General features: G+C 19.4%; 5 protein-coding genes across 5 annotated transcripts; all 5 read right to left on the bottom strand.

Annotated features, from left to right (window-relative positions):
• Positions 1–489: 489 nt before the first annotated feature.
• Positions 490–1,680, bottom strand: PADL01_1034700 (merozoite surface protein; the record flags this gene model as incomplete). The annotated part of the gene is made up of 1 exon (XM_028682428.1): positions 490–1,680. One exon carries the CDS (start codon positions 1,678–1,680, stop codon positions 490–492), a length of 1,191 nt encoding a protein of 396 aa, XP_028538707.1.
• Positions 1,681–3,295: 1,615 nt separating this feature from the next.
• PADL01_1034600 (probable protein, unknown function) lies at positions 3,296–4,360 on the bottom strand (the record flags this gene model as incomplete). Its single annotated transcript, XM_028682427.1, has 1 exon — positions 3,296–4,360. One exon carries the CDS (start codon positions 4,358–4,360, stop codon positions 3,296–3,298), a length of 1,065 nt encoding a protein of 354 aa, XP_028538706.1.
• Positions 4,361–5,615: 1,255 nt separating this feature from the next.
• Positions 5,616–7,961, bottom strand: PADL01_1034500 (probable protein, unknown function; the record flags this gene model as incomplete). Its single annotated transcript, XM_028682426.1, has 1 exon — positions 5,616–7,961. The coding sequence occupies one exon, from the start codon at positions 7,959–7,961 to the stop codon at positions 5,616–5,618; it is 2,346 nt and encodes a 781-aa protein (XP_028538705.1).
• A 3,258-nt stretch (positions 7,962–11,219) lies between these two features.
• PADL01_1034400 (duffy binding-like merozoite surface protein, putative) lies at positions 11,220–13,367 on the bottom strand (the record flags this gene model as incomplete). Its single annotated transcript, XM_028682424.1, has 1 exon — positions 11,220–13,367. One exon carries the CDS (start codon positions 13,365–13,367, stop codon positions 11,220–11,222), a length of 2,148 nt encoding a protein of 715 aa, XP_028538704.1.
• A 2,266-nt stretch (positions 13,368–15,633) lies between these two features.
• Positions 15,634–17,658, bottom strand: PADL01_1034300 (duffy binding-like merozoite surface protein, putative; the record flags this gene model as incomplete). Its single annotated transcript, XM_028682423.1, has 1 exon — positions 15,634–17,658. One exon carries the CDS (start codon positions 17,656–17,658, stop codon positions 15,634–15,636), a length of 2,025 nt encoding a protein of 674 aa, XP_028538703.1.
• Positions 17,659–19,578: the final 1,920 nt, after the last annotated feature.

The following is a 19,578-nucleotide window of genomic DNA, read 5'->3' as shown; positions in this document are numbered from 1 at the left end:
CTTTTTATATAATTATAATTTATTATGTTTAATATAGTATATAAATTAATTTCTATTAAAATAACAATATATATATATATATATATATATATATATATGCGAATCATTTAAATCTATATATTCATATTTTCATTATATATATTAAACATTAATATATAAAAATTATTTTATATATACCTTCAAGAAATTTTATTTATAATATAATTGTATGTAAATATTTAACTTTATATATTTTAATATTATATATATATGTTGTAATAATTTTAAGAATTTATCATATATTTAAATAAAATTATTATATTAAAAAATACAAATATTATCTAAAACATATATATAATTTATAAATAAATAACACCATATATAATATATTATTAGAAATCTCTAATAATAATATTTGGATTAAATATTTTTATTAATATAATATAATTACTAATATTATAATGTTATATATATATATATTGTATCTTTATTTTTCTATTAAAATAATTTTCAATAATTATTTAAAAAAACAATTAACTCTTTTGCTAAATCTTTTAGTGATGGATCTAATTGGTTATTAGTTTGTAATAAATTAACTAATATATTTACATGATCTTCTAATGAATTTTTTCCTTCGGCTTTTTTTTTATATTCTTCATAAATTAATCTATGAGCTTTTTCATCTTGTGCAGAATCTAATTTCATTTGTTCTTCGAATATATCATTTCTAGTATTTTTTTCAATATCTTCTAAATTTACATCATCCTCATCATCTTCGTTTTCTTGTAATTGATCATCAACAATTTCGTTCTCTTCTTCCATATCGAAATTATCTTCTATTGCTTCATTTTCTTGAATTTCATGCTTTGTGTCTTCATTTTCTTTAATTATATCTTCTTTTTCCCATGAGGTAATTTTTATATGTTCTAGGAAAGCCTTATCTTTCTTATTGTCATTTGGTTTATAAGTTGGAGCACCACCTCCAAATTCCCATGCAAAAAAACGGTTAAGTGGATCTCCGTTTTGATTGTTTTCATTTCTATTGTTTTCTATTGGTGCTTGAGGTCTAGAAGGTCTTCCTTGTTCTGCATCTTGAGGTACATTTCCAGGCGGGGATGTAATTGAAGGTTCTGATCTATCAGCACTAGACCCAATAGAAGGTGATACAACTGTTCCTTCAGATTTTTCCTTTTTATTAGAACTAGATGATTTTAGAAAATTAACAATTCCTGAAGTAAACGAGCCAAACAATCCTCCATATTTCAATTTTTCGTCTTCTAATTGATATCGTTCATTTATGTAATTATCAGTTGTAGCTTGTGTATGTTTTGATTTATTCTCAGTATCAACAGATATACTATTATTGTATAAATTATTATCTGCACTTTCTTGAACATCATCTGAATTATCAATTATAGTATTTTTTGTCACATTTGTTTTTAATAAATTATTACTATTTTTCTCTCCTTCATTATTATACATATTTAAAATGTCATTCTGTTTTTCTATACTATCTGAAGTTTGCAATTGAGTTTTAATATTATCATTTTTATTTTCTATATTTTTGTCATTTATTGAAGAACCATTTCTTACATTCTTTTGTTTCTCTTTTTTAATTTTCTTACTTATAGTATTGCTTTGAAATAAAGACAAATTTAATATTAGAAAAATATAAAATATAATATTCAAAAACTTATTCATCTTTTATTATTTATTTATTTTTTATAAAAAACAAATTATAAATATGAAGATAAATAAAAATATACGTATATATTTTAATATGTGAATATTTATTAGAAAAATTTAATAATATAAATCTAAAAATAAGAAAAGAAATATTAAAAAAAAAAAAAAAAAAAATTATTTTCTTTAAATTATAAAATAATTATTCTGAAATAAGTATAGTGTAATTAAAATTATTACATGGAAATTTTGATAACGTTGGAAAATTAAGAGAATTTTAAAAAGAAAAAAATGAAATATTATAAACATATATGATATATTAAAAAAAAATTAAAAAAAAACAAAAAAAGGACAAACTCTTTATGCTTATTCTTCTACATTTTGGTTGTAACTTAACTGCGTATATAAGAAGTTTTCATTTTTATTTATTTTTTTATTTTTTTTATAATAAAGAACCCATATTTATTTTGTAATATATATATGTATATATATATAATTTTTTTTTTTTTTCTGCGTGTACATTTTTTCTCCATAGTTGACCAACAAAAGAATTAATATTTTTTAATAGCATGAAAACAAAAAATTTGTTAAAACAAGAACAAATAAGTACAGCATTTACGAAAAAAAAGAAAAGAATTTACACGAACTTTTTATTATTCTATAAAAATATTATTTCACTTTGATAGTTATAAAAATTAAAAGTACTTAAATATTAAGGTGGACAACTATTATATATATATATATATATATATTATTTTAAAAGTGTTATTTTAATATTTTCCTATATATAAATAATAAAATATATAAATATATATATATATATATATATATAATAAACATTTAGTTGTATTCTTGTTCATTGCTTAACTTTTTTTTTTTTTTTTATTATTATAATTTTTAAGACTTTATCAACATTTTTACAATATTTAAATATTTAAAACAAAATATTATTTAATTTTATTTTTAAATAATTTAATATTACAATTAAAAACAAATGTGTTAAGATAATGAAGAAATAAGTTAATAATTAAAACATTTATTAATGAATAAGTGAAAGTAAAAAAAAACAAACAAAAAAAAAAAATATGATAAATATGAAAAATAATTAAAAAAAAAATTTTTTTAATGCACATAATTAAAAAAATAAAATAACATAAAAATGGATTCCATTTTTTTTATTTTTTTTTTTAATTTTATATATTAATTTCAATGTACATTTAGGTAAAAAAAAAAAAACAAAAAAAACAAGTGCAAATAAAAAAAAATAATAATAAAGCAAATTAAATAAAACAAACAAAAAAAAAAAGAATAAAAGAATAAAATAAAAGACTCATATATATATATATATATATATATATTTATATTCACTTTCTTTTTAAAATATATTCGAATAATTATCTTTTACACATTTTATGATAATTCATGTAAAAATAATAGGACAACTTAATATTATTATACTCTATAAAAAAATAGGTTTATAATTAAAAATAAATGATACATTATATATGGAAACATTTTTTATGGATATAAAGTACTTAAATTCATTTCATTTAAAAAATTTTACAAGGTTCTTTAAACTTTCTTTAAATAAATAGTTTTTATTAATTAAGTCAAGGATAACTTTAAATAATTCCTAATGCGATTCTTTAAAATCACTAGAATCCTTAATTTCCTCTGAAGCAGCATCATTTAAATCATTTTTGTTTACTTTTTCAACTACTGCAGCTACAGATTCGGTTTCTCCTTCTTCATCATTTATAGATTCAGTTTCTACTTCAACTTCTTCAGTTACAGATTCGGTTTCTACTTCTTCTTCATCATTTATAGATTCAGTTTCTATTTCAATCTCTTCAATTACAGATTCGGTTTCTACTTCTTCATCATTTATAGATTCAGTTTCTATTTCAATCTCTTCAATTACAGATTCGGTTTCTCCTTCTTCATCATTTATAGATTCAGTTTCTATTTCAATCTCTTCAATTACAGATTCGGTTTCTCCTTCATCATTTATAGATTCAGTTTCTATTTCAATCTCTTCAATTACAGATTCGGTTTCTCCTTCTTCATCATTTATAGATTCAGTTTCTATTTCAATCTCTTCAATTACAGATTCGGTTTCTCCTTCATCATTTATAGATTCAGTTTCTACTTCAACTTCTTCAATTACAGATTCGGTTTCTCCTTCATCATTTATAGATTCAGTTTCTACTTCAACTTCTTCAGTTACAGATTCGGTTTCTACTTCTTCATCAGATATAGATTCGGTTTCTACTTCTTCATCAGATATAGATTCAGTTTCTACTTCAACTTCTTCAATTACAGATTCGGTTTCTAATTCTTCTTCATTACTTACTACTTCTGTTTTTACTGGTACTTCTTCATTTTTTTGTTCTTTATTTTCAGTAACGATATCAAGAAAAAAATAATCTGGGGAAATATTTTCATTAATATCAAATAATTCTTCTTTTGATTCTTGTGTTACTTCATTATAATTTGTATTATTTATTTCATTTCCTATATTTAAATTATTTTTTTCTTCATTAAAATATGTATTATTTAAATATCCATTTCTTAAACTCGTTTTTAAAGTATCTATTTCTTCAGCACTTTCAATATTTTCAGAGAGTGCTCCATTGGTTTCACATATATATAAGTTTATTAAAAACAACAAGAAAATTATATAAAAAAAATTCATCATTTTCTATAATTAAATTAAAATAAGAAGGGAAAATTTTATTTTTTCGTTAAAGAAATAATTTTTTTAAAAAATTAAAATTTTTAGTTTTAAAAAAAAAAAAAAAAAAAATGTGGTTTTTAATTTTTATTTTTTTTTAACTATTAAAAAAAAGTTGTATATATATATATATATTTAACTAGTTTAAAAATACAATATTTTTTTTTTTTTTTTTTTTTCTAAAATTAATTAAAAAAGGTTAAGGTAGTGCATAATAAAGAATATTAATTTTATGGAGAGAAAAAATCAAAAAAAAAAAAAAAAAAAGAAAGACAACTACAATAAGAAATATTTATTTTTCTTTTTTAATTTTTTCATTATTATGATTACAAATGTTATGTAATACTTGATATAACTTTTATATATTTTTAAAGTGTTATAAAGATTTTCCATTGTAATTTTTACTTTACCTCTAAAAAAAAAAAGAATTATCTCCAAAAGAAATAGTATAGATATAAAAATTTTTTGTGTGCACATAAAAAAAAATTTCAGTGAAGAATAAAAAAAAAAAAAAAAAGTAACTATAGCAATATCTACATATTTTTTTTTTTTTTTTTTTTTTTTACCGTTTATAGTAAATAGAGAATCGGTTACATAATATATATACAATATATAGATATATACATATTATGGAAAATAATTATAAAATTAATATATCACAAAAGTTTGAAAATTAATTTTATATTGTAAATACTAAAAAGACACCAATAGTTTTCTTTATGCAAAAAAAAAGGAAAAAAGAAAAAAAGAAAAAATGAAAAAATGAAAATTATAATAAAATAAATATAAAAAAAAAAAAAAATATATATATATAATAAAATATATATTTTTAATATGGTTCTTTAAAAAAATAAAAAGAAAATTTAAAAATAAATTTTAGAACCTAAGTCGAATCTAAAATTTTGAATCCAAATTGAAATCCAACATTAAGCATACATGTATATTTTTTTTGATAATAATAACATATATACAAAATAAATATTTCGTTTTTAAATACTACATAAAGTATAATATAGGAGATATAAATATTACATAATTAAATGATATTTTCATTAAACAAATAAATAAATAAATACATAAATGTAAATAAGCAAATGGTATACAACTATGTTTCACATTCATAAGATACTAGTATAAAATTTTAAATAATACATAATATAACAATTTTCTGTACATTTTTTTGTAAGACTACAGTATATTTATATCTATAAATTTATATTTAATATCCGAAAAAACTAGTGACACCTCCAGCTATACCTTTAAAAGTATTAAGTATTAAATTATCTGATTCCATAAAATCATTAACTTTTTTTACCAAATTGTCTTTAACATTTTTAATATTATAATTATCATATTCAAAGTAATTATACTCGTAGTCATTATTATAATCTAATGGAACATTATATTCATCATTAGTTGTGTAATAAAAATTGTATGATTCTTCATGAGTAGGGTAGTAAAAATTGTGTGTTTCTTCATTGGTTGTACCATTTAATTTGTTCGTTTCTTCATTGGTTTTACCATTTAATTTGTTCGTTTCTTCATTAGTTGTACCACTTAATTTGTTCGTTTCTTCATTGGTTTTACCATTTAATTTGTTCGTTTCTTCATTAGTAGTATTATAAAAATTGTTTGGTTCATGAACTGTATAATGCATAAGATAATTTAAATGAGTTGGTTTATATTCATTATAAAAATCATCCCAATAATATAAATGGTAGTTATCTTCTTTTGTTTTACTTTTGGAGCCATTTAAATTATCTGATTCATCTAAATTTATATTTCCACCATCATATGTTTCATGGTCACTCAATTCATCTGCTTCAACTAAATATATATTTCCACCATCATATGTTTCATGGTCACTCAATTCATCTGCTTCAAATAAATATATACTTCCATCATCATATGTTTCAGGGTCACTCAAATCATACTCTTCATCTAAATATATACTTCCATCATCATATGTTTCTGGGTCACTCAATTCATCTGCTTCATCTAAATATATACTTCCATCATCATATGTTTCAGGGTCACTCAAATCATACTCTTCATCTAAATATATACTTCCATCATCATATGTTTCATGGTCACTCAATTCATCTGCTTCAACTAAATATATACTTCCATCAGCATATGTTTCAGGGTCACTCAAATCATCTGATTCATCCAAATATATACTACCATCATCATATGTTTCAGGATCACTCAAATCATCTGATTCATCTAAATATATACTTCCATCATCATATGTTTCTGGGTCACTCAATTCATCTGCTTCATCTAAATATATACTACAATCATCATATGTTTCAGGATCACTCAAATCATCTGATTCATCTAAATATATACTTCCATCATCATATGTTTCTGGGTCACTCAATTCATCTGATTCATCTAAATATATACTTCCATCATCATATGTTTCTGGGTCACTCAATTCATCTGCTTCGTATAAATAAATACTTCCATCATTATAATTTTCTGTATCACTCAAATCATCTTCTTCATCTAAGTATATATTATTGTGGTATTTATTTTGTTCTTTTCCCTTCGAATTTTTATTCACATTAGAATCTGAATTTGTATAGTTAGATCCTCTAAATCTTTCTAACAATGAATCTATAGGGTTTAATATGCTATCAAATAAGGATTCCAATACTCCTGATTCATCACCTTCAGTATTACTATCTCCTTTGGATGGATTAAAATAAGACTTAAGTACATTTTTGAATTTTTTTATTCCTCCTTCTGTGTGCATATTCATATCATAGAATGACTCAAAGTGTTGTTCTTCAGATTCCAAATCAACATTTTTTTTCAATCCACTTGAAAAATTTTCCTTTTCATTTAATAAAACATCCTTGGTTTCTGAATGATTTTCTACTGCTTCTTTAAGTAATTCAAATTGAGATACTTCATTGACACTCTTTACATTTGGTACACTTGATTGGTTAGTTATATTTGACTCGTTAGATATATTTGACTCGTTAGTTATATTTAATTCGTTAGTTATATTTAATTCGTTAGTTATATTTGATTCGTTAGATATATTTGACTCGTTAGTTATATTTAATTCGTTAGATATATTTGATTCGTTAGATATATTTGATTCGTTAGATATATTTGACTCGTTAGTTATATTTAATTCGTTAGATATATTTGACTCGTTAGATATATTTGACTCGTTAGATATATTTGACTCGTTAGATATATTTGATTCGTTAGATATATTTGATTCGTTAGATATATTTGACTCGTTAGTTATATTTAATTCGTTAGATATATTTGACTCGTTAGATATATTTGATTCGTTAGGTGTATGATCTTTAATATTATTAGTTAAAGTTACACTCTCGTTTGAACTTTCACCATCTGTTCCTTCCAATTTGGTAGAATCTATGATTGATGAAAGAACAACATTAGAAGTACAGCTTCTTAAATTAGATTTTAAATTGCTAGAAACTTTGGTACTAGGGGTGTTATCTACTTCACTTGATATATTAGCACACTTATATAAATTTAAAAAAATTAAAAAAAGAATAATATTTAATATAGATTTCATTTTTATTTATTAAAAAAATTGTAATCTAAAATATAAGGGAGGAAAAAAAAAAAAACAAAATTTACATAATAATAATTGAATTAACATAAAAAAGGACAAATTAATATAATAGGTGTAATAAAATACTTAGGAAGACAAATGAATTTTTCATCTGTCAAAAATACTGTAAAAAATGATAATAATAATAATAATAATACTAATTGTATCAACTCATTAAAAAAAATATACTAAATATTCCAAAAAAAAAAAAAAAAATACACATATATACATATATAGAAATCTATAAAAGAACACATATTTCAATATATATACATATATATATATATTCTCATTTATTATTTTTTCATTTTGATAAATATTTAAATATATTATGATTTTAAAAACATACAAAACATACAGAATTTTTTTATATAAATATCAAAAAAAATAAAATAAAATAAATAAACTAGAAAAAAAAATTAAAATGTACAAATAAATGAGAAAAGAAAAATTTATAAATTTAAGGATAAATAAATTAAAAAAAAAATTATAAATAATAATTTGTAGAAAACAAAAAATAAATATTAAAAAAATAAAATACAAAAATGCAAACAAATATACAAAACAACAAACATAAAAAAAAAAAAAGAAAAAAAAAAGGAAATTAAACTAATAAAACATAATATTAAGAATAATAAGATGAAGAATAAATGAATTTAATTATTTTACAGAAATTATAAAAATTTACAATTTTTCTTTTCTTCTTTTTTTTTTAAAATAATCTTATATATAAATAAAATATTATTCTTATTTTATTTTTTCTTTTATTATTAAATAGATTTTAAAAAATTATAAATATTATAATTATATAAGATTATATGGATATAAATATATAATATATTTTTATATATTTATATAATAATATTTAATTGTAGAGAAATATGTATTATATAAATAAAAAATAATATTATAGAAATATGTGTTATATATTATTTTATATTAATAATATGAACATATTTTTGTATATTTATTTATATATATAATATAATCATAATTATACTAATATAAGAAATTTTTTATATGTATAAACAAAAAAAAAAAAAAGGAAAAAAGAATGGTACACTCTAAAAAAATAGAAGAAAATATATACATAATATTCTAAACCTAAAATGAACATTTACTTCTTATTTTATTTGCCCTTATGTATTTGAATTTTTCTATACATTTTATGATATATATAGAGACGTTGTGTACATAATTTCTTTTATAGGTGAAATATATTATTCTATTTACATATAAAAAATTTATATCATATTATATATTATTACGTTAAATAAAAAAAAAAAAAAAAAAAAAGTTATTTTTTTATATTTTATATTTTTTAGGATAAAAAAAATATTACATAATAAATTATAAAAAAATTAAAATTTCCACAACTTATCCTTATAAAAAAAAGTAAAAATAATTTGTTAAAATTACTAAGAGAATAAATCCAAAAATAAAATTTTGAGTTTTTTTTTTTTTTTTCCCTACTTCATCTTGAATCATATAAAAATACAAAGCATTAATAGAATATTATGAACAGAGTGTAGTGTACGAATAATTATTCATATTATCATAAGAAAATAAAATGGATACATTAATATAATATATATTTATACCAAGAAAAATAAAATATAAATATCTAAATATATATAATAATATATATTTAGTATTTTTTCTTTTTTTAGATCCAAATATCTTATGAATACTTGAATCATTTTCTTATGAAAAAAAAAAAAATGTAGAAATATAGAAATATAGAAAAATATAAAAAAAAAAAAAAATGTAGAAATATAGAAATATAGAAAAATATAAAAAAAAAAAAAAATGTAGAAATATAGTAAAATAGAAAAATATAAAAAAAAAAAAAAATGTAGAAATATAGAAAAATATAAAAATATAAAGCGAAAAATATATAAAAAAAAAAAATATTAATAAAATATATTTTTTCTATAATTATATATAGAAAAAAAAAAAAAAAAAAAAAAAAAAAAGGAATATTTTTAATTACTGCTATATATAATGTATAAACCCATATCATATTATCATAAATTATTTTATTTTATTTTCTATATTTAAATATTATCCTTAATATCAAATTACTATGTAGAAATTACACCTTTGTTAAAACTAATTATTTTATCATTTAAATAATATATTTTATAGCTCAGAAAAAAAAAATAATAAAAAATAATAAGTAAACTTATGAATATTTTTTTATATACATATAAACAATATAATTATTATTCAATTATATTAAAATTTATTAATATTTTTAAAAAATGAAGTTGCTGTGGAATTTATATAATTAAGATATTAATAATTTATATTATAATGATCCTATTTTTTTCAGTTTCTTTCAAAATCACCTTATTTTCTTATTTATTTTATAGGATTCTTAATTTTTTTTTTTTTTTTTTTTTTGAATAATTTTAAATAAAAAATATTATTATATATAATTAAATAATTTAAAACATGTTCGAAGGTTATATTTAATTAATATAAATTTTAATAACACTTATTTTTTATTAATCATATTTCATCTTTAACTGTATATAAGAACATTTTAAAACATATTTATTTATTCTTTTTATATTAAATAAATAAAAAGAAAAAAAAAAAAAAAAAACAAAAATAATAAAATAATAATATTTATAAATAAAATAAAACAACTATAAAACATATTTATCTAAACAAAAAAGACAAATACATATATATATATATATATATGTATCATTTGTTCTTATTTTTAATAATCATTTTATTATAAGAAATATACACAAAACTAGTTATTAATTCATTCTAATAAAAAAAAATTTTTTTTATAAAAAAATTTATTTAAAAATATTATAAGGAAAAAAAAGTTTATAAGATAATTTTTATAAATATATATTAACAAAAATTATAAACTTTTAATTATATATATATATATATATATATATCATATAAATAAATTTAAAACCTATTTATATTTTCTATTATAGAATAATATTTCTTATTTAATTGAAATATATAAACATCAATATATAAATAATGTTATTTGTTAAAATTTTAAACATTTCTCTATTAAATTTACAAATATATATTATATATAAAATAAATGTATAGACTATAATAATGCACTATTATAATTTCACATTAGGTGAAATAATATATTAAGAACAAAAAAAAAAAAAAAAAAAAATTCAGAAATGAAAAAATATGTATATATATATATTATTCATTTTTTTAAACATTTTATTGTTGAAACAAACTTGTCATATCTTTTGTCAAATCTTTAAACATAGTTTCTAAATTATTATTTTCATTAAATAAACTAAATAATTTTTTTACTATAGATTCGGCACCTTTTCTTAAGTCATTATTGTTCTTATAATTTACTGAGAGTATTTGATGTTCATCTGCATCTCTCGTTGAAACTTTTTTTTCTTCGTTTTCTTTTTGAGTATCTTGTTCATTCTCTTTTACCTCCTTTTCTTGTTCTTCCGATTCTGAGTTTTCCCTATCCTTTTTTTCTTTCTCTTCTTCAATATTTTCTTCTACTTCATCCTCATCTTCTTCTTCTTCTTCATCTTCTTCATCTTCTTCCAGAATTTCATTTTGATCTTCTTCGTTTGTTTCTGCTACTTCATTTAAATCACTTTCAAATCCTTCTTCATCTTCTTGTGTTTCTTGTTGCTGTTCTTCTATTTCATCTCGTACATCCTCATTTTGTTTGATTATATCTTCTTTATCCCATGAGGTTAAATTTATTAATTCCAGAGATTTTTCTTCTTCAGACGAAATATAAGGATTTACACCAGGACCTTTCACATTACCAAATTCCAAGCCCAAAACTCTTTCGTAAGGATCATGATTAGTTATAGGAACCTGAGAATCTTTTATTGAAGGTAAATTGGGGGAATTATCAGACTCCGAAGAAACAGATAATGGAGGTGTAGCAGTACCTTGATCAGCGTTTTCTTCAACGTGTTGTCCTTCATTAACACTAGTATCTGGGGATTTTGCTCCTGCATTTTCCACAGAAGTGACAGATGTCGTTTGTTGACTGGGTGCTGTTTGTTGACTGGATGCCGTTTGTTGACTGGATGCCGTTTCCTTTAATACCTTTAATAACTTTTCTTTATTAAAATCTTTATCAAATAGATCAGTAATTTTTGATTTCGTACAAAGGCACTCAGTGCATTTTTGTTTTAAATAATCTTCAGGTGATAAATTTTTTGCATGTTCATATGTACTTTTGTCCCTATCATATTTGTTGCTTTGATCAATCCACTCATGACGTCTTGTATTAAACCAATTTTCATAATTTTTTATGGCTTTATTACATTTCTCTGTTTTTGATAAATCATCTCCCGATGAACCTGTCTTATTTTTATTTTCCTTGGAAATACATTCTAATGATACATAATGCATTTCAGTTTCATATTCATTACAAAACATTGTTGCCCATTCTCTAAACCATCGAAAAAATTGTGGTATTTCATCAATGTTATTATGTTCTGGAAATTTTTCATCCTTTCTTTTACCATTTTGTCCACACATCATTGTCTCCCATATACTATCTCTATTTTCCTTCCACCAATCCTCACGATTAATTTTCTTTTCTTTATTTCCATTTTCTTTATCAAATATACTCTGTATATATTTTGAAATATTACTCTCCATCATATCTGTTCCCTTTACTATGTCTGCTATATCAGCAAAACTATACTTTATAGATATAAATGAATTGGAATCTTTAATTTTAAAAAATTTAAATAAAGATTGTGATTCCCCTGAAGAAGCTTTAAGAAGTTCATCTTTCAATTTTTGTGTAGTATTTATTCTTTTATTACCGTATTTGACATTTAAGAGACATAATTTTCTTCTTCTTGGTGGCATGAGTACTCCCTGGTTATTTCCTGAAACATTTTTTACAAATCCACCATGCCAATCATATCTTGAATCAAAATCTTTTCTAGGACAATGATCAAAAGAACCCACGGGTTTACATACCTTTTGTGGATCATATTCAGTATTATTTTCATCTTTGCTTGAACTTCCAGAAAAGGGAATTTCTTCATCCTTCTTACTAAAATTCATAACCATACCATGATTATCATTAATTTCTTTACCATTAAGAAACATATACCCTTCATTATATATTTTGTTTTCACCTTTTTTATCTTCGTTGGATGATTCTCCTAAATCATTTTTGAACTTATCAAAACTAGAACCTCTCATATTAAGAACATTTTCTATCTCTAAATTATTATCTTGTAATCCATTTTTTATATTTTTTGTATAGTTCTCATTTATATGTCCATTGCATTCAACATTTTTTAAAAATGTATGAACGTTAAATATTAATAAAAAAGTTAATATATTATATATTTGTTTCATATTGCAAATAAATAATATGAAAAACTATCAGTAAATACAACCTTAATTAAATTTTAAAATATACTTATTTTTATTTATAAATAAAAAATCAAAATAAAAATGACATTGTTATATAATATAATAATATGATATTGTTAAAATAAATACTACTAAAATTTTATATCAACATATACAATATTATAAAAATGAAATTATTCTTACATATATAATAAGTTATGTATATGTAAATGTTTAAATAAAAAAAAAATTTGGAAAAAAAAGTATAAAAAAAATATATATGTATATAATATTTAATTTAATTTTATTTAATTAAATTTTAATTTTTAATAATTAAATAATTTATGAAACAAAACATTAATTAATTATATTAATTAAATTTAATTACTTTATAGAAACATATTTTATGAGATATAAAAGAATTTATTTTATAGAAATAAAAAGACATCCTCATTTAAATTCCGTGTGCAAGTAAAATATGTTAATAATTGGCCTTTATTATTTTAAACAAAAAAAATAAGATAAAATAAATAAAAATGAAAAAAAAAATCTCTTCATTCTAATTACATTGCATTATTATTTTATTTTATATTGATGGGTATATGTAATATAATAATCCATTTTTATATTTTTTTTCCTTTTTTTTAGGAAAGGAGAATTTGAAAAAATTGGTCGCTACACATTTATTCAATATATATACGAAAATGGTATAGAGAATATTTAATTTAACACATATACATATTTATTAAAATCTAATAATTTATTTTCCTCAATAATATAATATAAAATATTGCAATACTTTATATATATGTGAAACCGAATATGTTAATAATATATTATATTTTTATATTATTCCAGATTGAAGAAAAAATATTATATATATATATAACATACCTAAATAAAAATGTTTCAATAACAATGCACCCAATTTCTTTTCTGTTAATATACATAAAATTTCTTAATGTTGTAATGTTAAAAATGAAAATAATAAATAAACAATATATAAATATTTATTAATATCTGTTTAATATTTATAGAAAAACACCGAATAAAAAAAAAAAATTTTAAATATAAATAAATATAATTATATGGATATATTTTTTTCTTTTTTTAAAACAATTATAATGAAAATATTTAATTTTAATTAGTATTAATATTTATAATATCAGCATTTCCCCCTTTTAATTATTTTATTTAATTTCTTTCTTAAACAATTTATATGAAATTTTCTTTTAATATTTATCAAAAATTTTTTATTATTTATTAAAATTAATATATTTTTTATGTATATATTTAAATGTGTAATTTTTTCTTATAACGCTATTCCCCCTAAAAATATATATAACTATATATATATATATATATATATATATATATATATATATATATATAATTAAAATAAATTAATATGATATAAAAATAATATAATAAATAAACCATATTATATTATATTATATTATATTATAAAAATAAAATAAATAAATAACAGAAATAAATAGAAATTTATAATATTATACATTAAATATAGATCAAAATGTAACACAAAAAAAAAAAAAAAAAAAAAAAAAATGAAATCTTTAATAATGATAAATTATTGTATAAAATCATTTCAATAATTAATTTTTTACTTCTTTTTTTTTTAGATGAAATAATATAAGAGGTATATCTTTAACAAAATTATAAATATATGCAGTATAATCATCATTGATACAGTCTATTAAATTAATTAATATGTATAATATATATATTTTTATTTTCTTTATTATAATTAATAGAATTGTATTCTAAATTATTTCAATTACCTCTTTTATAATTTTTAGAAAGTATAATACTTTATTGTTTTTTATATATTTCTTTTTTATAATTATATGTCATATATTAATGCACATTATTATCAATATGATAATTATATTATAATTAATCATTATTCATTATATTTATAATTTCCTTTAAAATTATAAGAAATATTTTTAGGAAGAAAACTTTAACTAAATATGGAACAAAAGAAATAAAATCATAATAAGATTCATTATTCATAAAACTATTGGAATTAATCTTATTTTTATTTCTTATATGTTCTTTATTAGAAAAAAATGGATTTATAAATAAGATATTCATTATATTGTATTTCAGCTGTATTTTTTTCTCGTCTTTTTCAGGTAAATCATAATACTTATTATTATGTACTATTCCTTCGCCATAATTTAACTAAATTTTATTGTTCCACTACATGGAAAAGTTTCATATATATACATATATATTTATTTATTTATTGTTTTTGAAATAAAGAGGCTAAATCCCCCGTTAAATCTTTTAAAAGATCTTCAAAAGTATTTTTTTCTTTAAACAAACTAAATAAGTCTTTCATTATAGCTTCAGCATCCTTTTTTGTTTCATTATTATTCTTATAACCTATAGATAATGATTGATGAGCATTCTTATCATCTGAGGATTCAATTGTTTCTTCTTTTTCCTCATCGTCTGTTTTTTTCTCTTGTTCTCCTTCTTCTTTATTTGATTTATCTTCTTCCTCAACTTGTTCTTCTAGTTGTTCCTGTTCTTCTTGTAATTCTTCCTGTAACTCATTTAGTTCTTCTTCTATTTCTTCTTGTTGTAATTCTTCTTGAGCTTGCTCTTCTTCGAATTCTTCTTTTACATCCTCATTTTGTTTGATTATATCCTCTTTATCCCATGATGTTAAATTTATTAGTTCCAGAGAATTTTTTTCTGCAGACGAAATATATGGATTTGTACCAGGATCTGCAACAGGACCAAATTCCCACCCTAAAATATTGTCATTATTATTTGCCCTTTGTATATTTTGGGGTTGTCGTTGTGGTTGTTCTTGTTCTTGTGGTTGTTGTTGTTCTTGAGTTCTTGATACACTTCTTTGTTCAGTGTTTTCTTCACCAGTCGGTTGCACTACTGCAGATATATTTGTTGATACACTTCCGGATGTTTGTGGATCAATTAGTTCTTTTAATAAACTTTGTATATTATATTCTTTTTGAAATATATCATTTAAATTAATTTTTGCACAATCACATTCAGGACATTTTTCTTTTAAATAAGTTTCAGGTGTTGATCCATTTGCTGCAATATAACCACTTTTCTTCCTATCAAAATGCTTAACAAATATTTCCCATTCACTTCTTTTTGAATTAATAACATTTTCGTAATCCTTAAATAAACTTTTACAATAATTGCTAGGAATTCCATTTATACTATTTTTGCAACCAGATTTTAAAATTTCTCTATTGTTGCTTATTTCTTGGCAAACATAAGTCCCCCATTCTCTAAACCAACGAAACATTTGTGGTACCTCATGTATATTATCATGGTTTGGACATTTATTATCTTTCTTTTCTTTCATATATGTGCACATCATTGAATTCCAAATATCATTTTTATTTTCCTTCCACCATTTTTCGCGTTCCTCTTTTATATTTGTTTCATCATTAACCTTAAATACCTTATCCAAATTATTACTTATCTTTTTAGAAATTATATTATCTATCATATCATTTCCTTTAATAATGTCTGCTATGTCTGCAAAACTATATTTCATTGCACTGAATATATTTTCAGGTTGTTTCTCATGTTTTCTAAAAATTGATGCTGTTTCAGTAAAAGCAGCATTGCTAAGTTCATTTTTAAGATTTTTTAATTTATCATCTCTACTTTTTCCATAAATTCTGTTAGAAATATCTCCTAAGCATAATTTTCTTCTCCTTGGAGGAACAATTAACCCTGCGTTTTCCGTTTGTACATCTATAAAAGTCCAGGTATCATTTCTTTCTTCATACGTTCTCGTGAGGCATTTACGAATTGTATTAATACCATTGCAAAATTTATCAATAGGACATTTATTCAAACCACCTTGTAGAGGTGAATTTTCAGATACACTAAGCCCTCCACCAAATGCACCACCATCAGGAATTCCACTATCTGTAACACTAAGTCCTCTAGTATTATCAATATTATTTCCTTCTGAATCGTTAGCATTTATAATTTTAGAAGAAGCTTCCGATGAAGTAGGCACATCCTGTCCAACTACAGAGATAGTATTATCTTTATTCTGGTAAAAGTTATTTTCATGAACTTCAATTTTAGAATCAATAATACTTTCATTCCTATTATTTAATCCATTAGTTAAATCTAAACTATTAGGTGGTAATCCGTTTCTTAGATTTAAACCACTGTAATTTATTATGTCATTGCATTCAACATTCTTTAAATATTTATAAATGTTCAAAATTAATAAAAAAGAGAAAATACTATATATTTTTTTCATATTGTGAATTATTAATATGACTTTTTTTTTTTTTTTTTTTTTTGGTAAATAGAACCTTAATTAAATTTAAAAATATATTAATTTTTATTTATAAATAAATAAAAATCAAAATAAAAATTACACTGTTATATAATATAATAATATAACAGTGTTTAAATAATTACTATTAACATTTTATATAAACATATATAATATTATAAAAATGAAATTATTCTTATATCTATTATAGTTTATGTATATTTAATTCAGTAACATAAAATAAAAATTTTTAGAAACAAATCAAAATATATATATAATAACATTTAATTTAATTTTTATTAATTAAATAATAATTAAAAAATATATATTCATTAATTCTATTAATTTAATTACATTATACAAAACAAATTTTATGAGACGTTATAATATTTATTTTATAGAAATAAAAAGACATTTTCTCTAAAATTTGTTGTGCAATTAAAATATATAAATAATTTGATTTTATTATTTTAATCAAAAAAAAAAAAAAAAAAAAAAAAAAATATAACAAACCAAAATAATAAAAAAATTTCTGTTCACTATAATTACATTGCATTATTATTTTATTTTATCTTGATGAGTTTACATAATATAATATTCCATTTATATTTATTTCATTTTTTTTCTCTCAGAAGAAATATAGAAAAAATTGTGTCGATATATAATTATACAAAATATATCATATGAAAATATATAGACAATACTTAATTCAACACATATATATATTTATTAAAATCTAATAATTTATTTTATTCAATATAATTATTTAAAATTTTTAATTGTATTACATGTATATATATATATAATGGAAAATTTAAAAAAAAATAATATATTTTATTTATATATTATTCCATATTAATGAATAAAATAGATATAAAAAAAAAACGTTTCAATCACAATGCATGCAATTTCTTTTTTTTGTAATACACATATATTTGTTTAACGTTGTAACTTAAAAAAAAATAAAAAAAAAATAAATAAATTAATAACTAAAAAATTTTAAATTGTTATTCATATATTTACGTTTCTATTTTTTATAAAGGCACACAAAATATAATAATATTTTAAATATACATTAATTATAAATATTATTTATTTAAAAAAATAATAAAAAAAATATTTATTTTTTATTAAGACTAATAATTAAGATTCCATAATATTTCTATTTTAATTATATTTTTTTAAAATATTTTTTGTGCACCTCATACGAAATTTTATTTTAAAATATATACAAAATGTTATATTATAAGCGTAAATTATTATATTTGTTTTGCAGATATAATAATATGAAATTTATTATTATAATGCATATTGAAATGAATTAAATATACAAAAAAAAAAAAAAAAAAATAAAATAAATAATAAATAAAATAATAATATTTATTAATATAAAAACAAAATAATTAAATAACACAAATAAACATAATTTTATAATATAAATTATATACAAGACAAAATATAACATATATAGAAAATAGAAGAAATTAAAATAATAATTTAAATTATTTTTATAAACTAAAAATGCACAACAGAAAAACATCTTTTATTATAAATATATATCAACTTTAGTTTTATTTTTAATTATTAAAATTTTATAATTTTTTTATTTACGATTTTTATACTGAGATAATTTTCTAATAAAAAAAAAAAAAAAAAAAAACGAAAAAAATACTGGAACCTTTAAAAATCACAAAATATTGTAAAGATATTATTCAAATAATATATTTTGTTTTACATTGATTATTCCTTCTTTATTTAGATAAATAATATGAAAATTTTATTGTTTAATAAACGTCTGAATATATACCAGTATAATAATCATGGGTGCAATCTTTTAAATTTAATTATATCTATAATTTATAAATTTTTATATTCTTTATTATAATTAATGCAATTATATCC

Source organism: Plasmodium sp. gorilla clade G2, assembly GCF_900097015.1.
Source record: "Plasmodium sp. gorilla clade G2 genome assembly, chromosome: 10".
In the NCBI taxonomy this organism is placed as follows: domain Eukaryota; phylum Apicomplexa; class Aconoidasida; order Haemosporida; family Plasmodiidae; genus Plasmodium; species Plasmodium adleri (nom. inval.).
Note: the sequence above shows the minus strand (reverse complement) of the source record. Positions and strands in the feature narration are given on the sequence as shown.